Genomic DNA, 10000 nt, shown 5'->3' on the forward strand with positions numbered 1-10000 from the left:
CTGCTGTCACCCCCTTACTAAAAACAAACCCTGGACTGGACCCTGACACCCTCAACAACTTCGGGCCCGTCTCCAACCTCCCCTTCCAATTAAAATCTCCCCTGGACTCCGACAACCTCTACGAACCCTTCCAATCCGGCTTCCGCTCCAGACAAAGGACTGAAACTGCTCTTTTAAAAGGTCACCGATGACATCCTCCTCTCTGCTGACTCTGGTTCCCTCTCAAGACTCCAGATTCATTTTAATAGCCGTAGTGAGTAATTAGATTACAAACGATGAATTTGACTTAGTGCAAGTATGCAGCGCTCTCCATCCTCGTACTCCTTGACCTCAGTGCCGCCTTCGGCTTCGACACGATCAACCACTCCATCCTCATCACTCGTCCTCCAGTCCTCCCTCGGCATAACCGGCACCACCCTCGCCTGGTTCCAGTCATATCTCTCCCACAGACACCAAGGTTAGCTTCTGATTGGATTGCAGCTGTGGGACTGTGCATTTCCTGGGTTTTCATTTCAGCACGGTCGGTCGGCTGTGAGGCGACAGTAGCTCTGCATGTCTCCACGGCACACACAGGCTGTAGCTAGTGCACACACAGTGCACAGCTGGGAGAGAGAGCCATGCCAGGGCATACGGTAGCGTTGGAAGCCACGCCTATATGTTTCATAGACTGTTTCTGTTACGTCTGATGCTACTGCTCTATCGCGATATAAAGAAAGAGGCAAAAAAAATCGCATGTAGTGCCTTTAAAAAAATACTATGTTGTGTTCAGTAACGTGGCTCCGCCCAGCCCACTCAAAGCCAAGCTGGCGGCATGGAGGATGACACGAGCAAAAACACGAGCCCACAAACTGTATAGTAGCTAGAGACCTTGCTGTATCAAATAAATAACTGTTCATTAATCGTAATCGAGGTAAAACTTTAATAATCGTTGATTGATAATCGTGATATTGATTTGAAGTCATATCGCCCAGCCCTAAATGCTGCCCCCTATTTATTTGGATCATGTGGCCAGATATTACGCATTGCACCTTTAAGGGGAAAAATAGCAAAGTGGTAACTTTGTAACTTTTCCTGTTTTTTCCCCCACTGGCATCTGCTTTGTTTGCTGGTGTTTGCGTGTGCGTCTGCTTTTACCTGTGAAAGTGTAAACTCCATTCAGCCGGACGGAAACTGAGGGAGTGGGGGAGGAGGGGTGGACAGCGGAGGGGGCGATGCTTGCGGGGGAGGGGGGAGGAGAAGGGCGAGGTGGGTGGTCGGGGGAGGAGTCGGGGGCGAGCGACAGGTCGGGGAAGAGGACGTTGGACAGCGAGTCGGAGGGGGAGGTGGTGTCGGAGCCGGAACCAGAGAAGAAGACGTCAGGGGGGGAGGTGGGGGGCAGGGAGGGGAGGGGAGTGTACAGGTCCGTGGGACCTTGGGGGGGGTGGGGGGGGGTGGCGGTGAAAGAGTAGGCAAGCAAAGCGCCAAAAAGGGCCAGCAGACACGACACGGGAGCGATGCGCAAAGCACGAGAGAAGCGGTTGGGTGATAAGCGTGACAAGCGGCAGCGGTGGTGGCGATGGTGGGATGAGAAAAAGAACAAAAACAACAAATGAAAAACAGGAGGAAAGAAACGAAAGAAAAATCAGAAGAGAAAAAAGATGGAAAAGTACAAGCAAAAGCCACAATAAACGACTGAAGAGAAAAGCAAATAAAAACGTGATGAAAAAACGTAAAAGAAAAGAGACATCCCAGAGCCTTTCTTCTACCTCAGTCCCCAGCCTGGTCGGCAGAATAAAACCGTTGGCATGTTACGCTTCTGCAATCCACAGACACACAGAACATCAACGTTTCTAGATACATGTAACGTATATCAACACCTAGACCTCTAGTGCTCGTGTGAATAATGACAGTGAGTCTGCTATTGAAATAGCATGGTGGTCGAAAGTAAGGGTGTAGGGGTCGGGGTGGCGGAGCGGAGGGCGTGAACCTTTGCCTCTGACATGGGAAACCAGGGGTTTGCGTCCCAGCGTGTTCAAAGTTTCAACTATAAGCCACATTTAAAGTTTTTTTTTTTTTTAAGTCACTAAATGTGATATTCAGCACTACTAGAAGCCAGCAATCCCCTACTACTGTATATATCTATGAGACAGGCGAGTGATATTGTTGTTGTGAGGCTGTGAGCAGTGTAGGAGGCCACACCGCCTCTGTGGTGTGAAAACCAGGCTTGTTGTTTCCAGCCTCTCCAAGTGTCGGACCACCTGCACACTTCCTTCGTGCGTGTGGCGTGTGTGTAGCATGTGTGTGGTGTGCGTGTAGTAGGGCTGCACGATATTGGAAAAAACTGACATTGCAATATTTTTTTATTCTGCGATATATATTGCGATATGAAAAAAGACAGGAATTTTCACCAAAAGTCTTGAATAGGTCTATCAAGCCTTGCTCATTTAAGAAGGTGGCCTAGTGGGTAACGTGCGCGGTTGACGTAGTAGGAAGTGGGTGTGTTTTTAGCCACAGACAGGGTGAGTTGCAGGATCCTAAGTGAGTAAAAGTACTATAGTTAGTAGGAAAAGAGCTTAGAACGTCACCGAGAGGGCATGCATTACTGTATGTTATCAGTTCATTTACCTTGCTTGACATTGCACGCTCTGCGATGTGACTATTGCGCATGTGCACATTGCGATGACGATGCTCAAACGATATATTGTGCAGCCCTAGCGTGTAGTGTGCATGTATGTGGCGTGCGTCTGGTGTGCGTGTGGTGTGCGTGTGGCGTGTGGTGTGCGTGCGGTGCAGTGTGCGTGTGGCGTGCGTGTGGTGTGTGGTGTGCGTGTGGTGCAGTGTGCGTGTGGTGTGCGTGTGATGTGCGTGTGGCGTGTGGTGTGCGTGCGGTGCAGTGTGCGTGTGGCGTGCGTGTGGTGTGTGGTGTGCGTGTGGTGCAGTGTGCGTGTGGTGTGCGTGTGGTGTGCGTGTGGTGTGCGTGTGGCGTGTGGTGTTGTGTGGTGCAGTGTGCGTGTGGCGTGCGTGTGGTGTGCGTGTGGCGTGTGGTGTTGTGTGTTGTTGCCCTCCCCCGCGCTTATAAATAGACAGAGAGTGACCTGGCGAGCCTTGAGAGCATATGTGGATCAAGCTGTGAATGTGATTGGAAAAAGGAAGTGGCCGTTGCTGTGAAACAACGTTTAGTGTCTGATTGTATGGCAGCTGTAGGGGCGGTGGTTTTGGTTGCAGTGTGGCGGGTCGGCTGTGTGGCTCGCTCTCCGTGTCTCCGCAGCACAGACTCACCAGGCGGTCTAGTGCACAGACAGCAGACAGCTAGAGGAGAGGGATGCGAGTGTATACGGTAGAGTGGGAAGCCGTGCCTATGTGTTTTATAGACTGCGTTTACGTCTAATGCTACTGCACTAGCGCGACATCTAGTGGGCGGGCAAAAAAAAAAAATCGCATGTAGTGCCTTTAAGCCTACCCCAAACCATAACCCTAACTTTAACAAAGTTGTTTTACTTCCCTAAACATAACCAAAGTTGTTTTATTTGCATTTAACGTTGGAAGGGCGGTGAGGGTTTCAAAGTGACCGCCATTTTGTTTCAAATTTACGTTAAGATTCTACAGTCGGTGGTTTGCAGAAACGTAAAATACCAACGTTTTATTCTGGCGACTAGGTTGTAGTCCCTCCCCTCCATCCCTTCCCCACAACATATCCCTCTCTCTCTCTCTCTCTCTCTCTCTCTGACTGTTGTTCTTTCTTTCTTCCTCTCTATCGTCTCCCTCCCTCGTTACCTTGCACCAGGAGTGTGTACTCCCCCTGGCTGTTCCCGATGCCGTTGTCGGCGCGGCAGAGGTAGACGCCGTTGTCCGATTTGTTGAGAGACTCGAAGTGCAGGAAAGCACCGTCAAATTTGGCCAGCGGGGGGAGCTCTCCGTCCTTCTTCTCCCACTCGTAGTTGGTGGGCCTGATGGAGGAGAGAAGGAGAGGGAGAGAGAGAGAGAGGTAGAGAGACACACAGAGAAACAGTTAGACAGAGAGAGAGGCTTGTGTCCATGCATACATCTCCTTAAGAGGGACCCAGACCCTCAGCTTCCTACAGGAAGATCTTAGAGAGAAAAAAAGTGTCAATTAAGACGAGTGAGAAGGAGTGATGGGAGGAGTGTTGCGGGGAAAAAAGATGAGAAGAGGGGGAGGTAAGGGGAGAGAGAGAGAGAGAGAAGGAATGAGGCTGGGAGGAAGGAGATGGGGAAGGGAGGAGAGAAATAACAGAGATAAATGGAGAGCGGGTTGAGAGGAATGCTGCAGTAACAGAAGGAAACAGAGGAGAGAGAATGTATGATGGCAAGAAAGAAAGAAAGAAAGAAAGAAAGAAAGAGGACGGGATGGATATGCAGCAAACAGAAAAAGGAAACCGACTGAAAGAGAGAGAGAGGGAGAGAGAAAGAGAGAGAGACAGAATGAATGATTGGATGAATGGAGAGATGGATGGATGATGTTGCAGAAGACCGAAGCAGGGAAAGAGAGACAGAATTAGCCAGGCTAAGACAGAATGGGAGATGGTAAGAGAAAAAGGATGGGGGTTGGGAGGGATGTTGCAGTAAAGAGATGGGTGTGTGTGTGTGTGTGTGTGTGTGTGTGTGTGTGTGTGTGTGTGTGTGTGTGTGTGCGTGTGCGTGCGCATGCATGTGTGTGTGTGCGCGCATGCATGTGTGTGTGTGTGTGTGTTGGAGGGGGAGGGGATAGAAAGAGAAGACACCGGCATAAAGATCAGCATTTCAGATCAGCTGGCGTTAAAAAACTCCATTGTGCAGAACAGATTGTGTATGAGAGAGAGAGAGAGAGAGAGATAGCGAGACACGCCGTGATAAAGGAATCAATTATGTAGATGTATATGCGAGTCCTTAAGCGCTGTACAGTAATTACAATGACAGTGAGGCTGAGTCTGACAGGCCTGAATGTGTTGCTCTGATTCATCGCTCTTGGTAAAAAAAACCTCGAGGTGCAGTCTGTTAATTTCATGGTGGTGACCAGGTGGCCAGTCGCAGTAGTACAATAACAGGAGCACAAACAATAATACCCCGAGCTGCTCATCATTTTCACCAATGACAACACCTTTAACTATCCGCCTTTGTCACAGCAGCCATTTTGTGTCTAAAAGACAGGAAGTAGCACAGGTGCAAGCAGAAATATTATTGAGGGCCCCAGGACTGGAACACCTAAATGGTTTGGAAAGTTGGAAACCCTCACTAATGTTCTGCTTGCACCTCCCTTTTAGACACACAATGGCTGCTGTGAAAAAGGTCAATTGTTGAGAATCAGGCTTTTGTCTTTTTTAGGAGTTGCTGGTGAGGGCGTCTGGGTAGTGTAGCACTCGCCTACGGCCTACCACCGCAGAGACCTACCACCTACAGCCTACCACCGTGGAGACCTACCACCTACAGCCTACCACCTACAGCCTACCACCTACAGCCTACCACCGCGGAGACCCGGGTTCAACTTCCGGCTTGGTCAGACGTTCCTACAGACACAACTGGTCGTGTCTGCAGGTGGGAAGCCGGACTAAGGATATGTGTCCTGGTCGCTGCAGCAGCGCCTCCTCAGGTCGGTCGGAGCACCTGTTCAGGGGGAGGGGAACTGGGGGGAATCACGTGATCTTCCAACGCGCCACGTCCTGCCGGTGAAACCCCTCGCTGTTAGGTGAAAAGAAGCGGCTGGTGACTGCACATGTATCAGAGGAGGCATGTGCTAGTCTACAACTCTGCCCAGATCGGCAGAGGGGGTGGAGCAACGGCAGCAGGGGGAGTTGGCCAAGTACCATTTGGGAGAAAATGGGAGGGGGGGGGGGGGGGGGGGGGGGGGGATAAAAAAAAGTGAAGGTTGCTGGTCGAAATCCCTAAACCAATGATTCTCAAACTTTCTAATATCAAGGACCCCTAATTTAGTCCACATAAGGGTCACGGACTATAGCCTGATATTCAGACGGAACTGTGGAGTGGGCCATCTCCCCGACTCAAATCTGAGAATGTTTTGAATGTCAGATATCATCTCAGAAATCCATGACTATCTGTAGTGTAGGTAGAGAGAGAGCAGTCATTCCTCTACAGTACATGCTGTAATTGTGTTAACGTCTTGTGAATGAAATAACGGTGAAGTTTAACAATTCGTCAATTTTCTGGGGACCCCCTGGAACCCCCTCAAGGACCCCTGGTGGTCCCCGGACCCCACTTTGAGACCCACATGGCCTAAAGCGATAAACATCCAGGAGAGGAGGGCGAATAAGGAACGCTCTCCTTCCCTCGACAGCTGCTGTCTCACATTAGACAGTTGGAAGAGTGTGTTTTACAGGAGGCTCCACCATGTCGACGTGTGCGACTTGACGAATACAAAGCAGGACAGGAGGCTGCTCAGAGGCAGCGCGTGGGCTCACTCAACTGTCCTGGGATAAATAAAGAATGACAACAAAATATCTATCATAAAGCATCTAAAAGGAGGCTGTCGTGAGCGGGTTCTGCTCCGGGTTCTGCAGGAGGTGGCGTTCAACAACACAAACCCGCCCCCTCTTACACACGCTGGTAACCTGCCATCAAATCTAATCAGCTGGTGTATGACTACGCTGCCTCCAAATGCTAGATAATATGCAGTTAACTGAACAATTAACTTTCACATTTACAGGCATGTTCAGGCTGTAAACTCGTGTAGTGTTATATTTAACATCATGTTGAGGAGTTAATCTCTGTCAAACTGCGGTATAGTTCCAGTAAAGTGCAGTAAAACGGATTGGTCAGAAATGCCTTCCGGCCGTGCTAATTTCCATCGTGCACGTCTCTAGCTCTGGTGTGTTATTCTTGGCTGTGTGCACTACAGTACCTAGGGTCCTTACACACATTTTTCCCCCCCACACGATTATTTCACGCGTCAATAATATTTTTCGAACCTCCAGTCAATGCAACCGTCCATATAAATGGCGAAATAAATTCCACTGATTTTTGTGAGTTTTCGCCTGCGCCATGAACAGTTCTACATAGATATATGGTACATTGACAAATCAACGTGGAGGCAATGACACCACGGTGGATTGACAACGTACGAGATTAGGCTTGTTATTTGTCTGTGGTAACCAGGACTCAAGTCGCACCGACAAACATGATCCAGAGGGAAATCAATCATGTCTCGATTATGAAATTACACCAAGTGATTCACTCTTCAGTTATAAAACGCTATTAGCTCCATTATCTCACTCCATCCTCGCACACATTTTGAACCAACTGGCGCTCAGTTCGCCATCAGCAGCTCACCAAAAATGCCCTCGGGTCACCAAATGTGCACAGCTGGCACGGTGTTAAAACGGGACTTTTTCACTTATTACTTCTGATATTGTTTTACCTCACACAAACGGCTATAGTCTCTGCTCTGGGGCAATCTGTACCACCGACACCCTGAAGTAGGTCAGAAAGTGGTAGCTACTACAACTTCTGTACCAGCAGTTGAACTCTCCGTGCTCTCTCCTGTCCTCTCCCCTCTCTCTCCTCTCCTCTCTCTCTCTCATCTCCCCTCTCTCTCCTCTCCTCTCTCTCTCTCCTCTCATCTCTCCTCTCCTCTCTCTCCTCTCATCTCTCTCCCGTCATCGCCTCTCCTCTCTCCTCTGTCCTCTGTCCTCTCTTTCTGTCCTCTCCCCTCTCTCCTCTTATCTCCTCTCTCCCCTCTCTCAGTCTCTCCTCTCCTCTCTCTCCTCTCTGAACATTTATTCCTGTCACTATTGGTGTGTACCGACCTTTAGAAGGAAACTTCTCAATCAGTGTACATGCACAGAAGTTATCATACGCTTGAAGATGTGCTTCACTGAGATTATGGTTATTATGTTGGTGCTGCCGCGTATTTCTCCCTCTCTCAGTTGCACTCATCAAAGAAAAGAACAAGCTTCAGGTGTTATTACTCGATTATTAAGATATGAGATTTATAGGATTTGTCAAATTTGGCAGAGTGCCTCCAACAGGTAAACACTTATTTCTCCCAAAAGTGGCTGTAATCTCATTAGTGTTTTTGCAGCAACAGATTGTCACCAGGTATAAGCATCTTTTTCCGATAATCAGATTACTGTAATCCTATTACACGTGACCCACTCCTCCCCGGCCGTGACCGTGACCTTGAGCGTGTAAAGGGTTGCGTGCCGGGAAGGGGAGGTGGTGCGCGATCACGCGAGGCTCTTTAGCTGCGAAGGCGTTAAGGTAACCAGTCTCCAGCAGTGGGTTGTTGCACCAGCTGTGCATAATTTGAAACGTAACCTAGTTTGAGTGTAAAGTCTCACTAAGTACGAGTTCACACACTACTAAAAATATATGGGTTGCACCAAGTGAAATAGTTACAAGGTAGGCATAAGTTATAACTTAAATCTTACACCTACCACTTACTAGGTGTAAAGTCCTCCGTAAAATAGCAGTTGGCACGTATTGCAACTTGGCACCGTGGCGCATCGTTGTTTTGCGTCCGCTACGCGCTCTCCGTGATAAATTACACCATTTGACATTTTGTTTTCCACATTAAAATAACAGCAATTAAGTAGCGAGGCAGGATAATGGTGAATTACAAGGCATGATGATGAAGCTCTCACCACAGATAAACGTTAACAGTCTAACGAACGTGACTCCAACGTTCTCATTTGGTTAGTGTTAATGGAATATGAATGCACTAATTTGCGGTGGACAACATGTCCCAGACTATCAGCCCGACTGTTTATATTCTGCTTAATTAATTATTACTTGGGTAGTGTTGTTGATGCAATATGAAATCAAGTCAGTAAGTTTTCATACCGCTTAATTTGGCAACGGTATTAAACATCGATCATTTCACAGAGCTTTTCACTGATTGGTAACAGATAGAGTACATGTCATTTTCTGCGACACTATTTTGGCTAGTGTGAGGTTTAAGGTCTACTAGTTAAGATGTACCTTACGTCTTACGGTGCAACTAAACAAAGACGCAACTTTAGTGTCAAACTAACTAGTTTGAACGTAGCAGTTAGTGTGAAATTTACACCCTAACTTAAGAGAGAACTTGCGTTCGGCTGGTGCAACAGGCTGCAGGTGTTTAAGTGACTTCCACAGCAGAAATGAGATGGTCCCATGGGCGCGGCTGATCCAATAGATAGGAAACGTAATCGAATGTAGAGCAACAGAGTAGAAAGCTGTTTGCTGTGTAGGGATCCTCTCCTTCCTCTGCAAAACTGCCTTTTAGTTTCTTTGCAGCCATTTGTCTCTTCTCTTTCCCTTACAGCAACTTTAAATACACATTTTGTTTAGTGAACGCACATCTCCTGCTCTCTGCCTGTAACCTTTTAATACATTTACCATTGTGGTAAAGGCCCAAGTATTTACTGTAGGTGGTACAAGACCATTTCTTACTCCTACTGGGCCCGGTCATGGCTCTACTGGGCCCGGTCACTCTACTGGGCCCGGTCACACTACTGGGCCCGGTCATGGCTCTACTGGGCCCGGTCACATATGGGACGGAAGCGTGCTGTGATTGTATCATGGAGGAATGGATTGTGACTTTCATTGAGCTTGATTGGGGAGGGCAAGTTGAGAGAGAGAGAGGGGGAGAGAGAGAGAGAGAGAGAGAGAGAGAGCGAGAGAGAGAGAGAGACAGCTGGCTGGTTGGGGAGGATGGCGAGGTGTATCTGGGAAAAAGGTGTCGTGACGGTGATTGGGTTTTGATTGACAGCCGCGGGGGCAAGTGGTATCTGATTTGATTGGACACTAGCTCGTCGTGGTGGTGCGCCGAGCTGAGCTCTCTCTCTCTCTTGTTTGTTCTCTCGCTCGCTCGCCCTCTCTTTCTGTCTTAGTCATTCGCTGCAAGTCACCAAATCTGTCTGTGTCTGTCTCCCCTGCACCGACGCACCTCTCTCTCTCTCCCTCCCTCCCTCCCTCCCTCCCTCTCCTGTCTGTGGGGTTTCTCCTCTGTCTACCTGTCCCTCTGCTGTCACTTCCTCCCCTCCGCCTCCTTCTTCCACCGCCTACTGTAGCCCCATTGCTTACATATACA

At 48.7% G+C, this 10000-nt stretch overlaps 1 protein-coding gene across 1 annotated transcript in view; it reads right to left on the minus strand.

The window, feature by feature from the left end:
* cadm3 (cell adhesion molecule 3) overlaps positions 1-10000 on the minus strand; it is a 168923-nt gene that overhangs the window by 4315 nt on the left and 154608 nt on the right. Inside the window, exon 7 of the mRNA XM_083654039.1 lies at positions 3754-3926. Within this exon, the coding sequence (XP_083510165.1) occupies positions 3754-3926 (173 nt within the window). The remainder of the gene's footprint in view (positions 1-3753; positions 3927-10000) is intronic.

This window comes from Poromitra crassiceps (assembly GCF_964638095.1).
Source record: "Poromitra crassiceps genome assembly, chromosome: 17".
In the NCBI taxonomy this organism is placed as follows: domain Eukaryota; kingdom Metazoa; phylum Chordata; class Actinopteri; order Beryciformes; family Melamphaidae; genus Poromitra; species Poromitra crassiceps.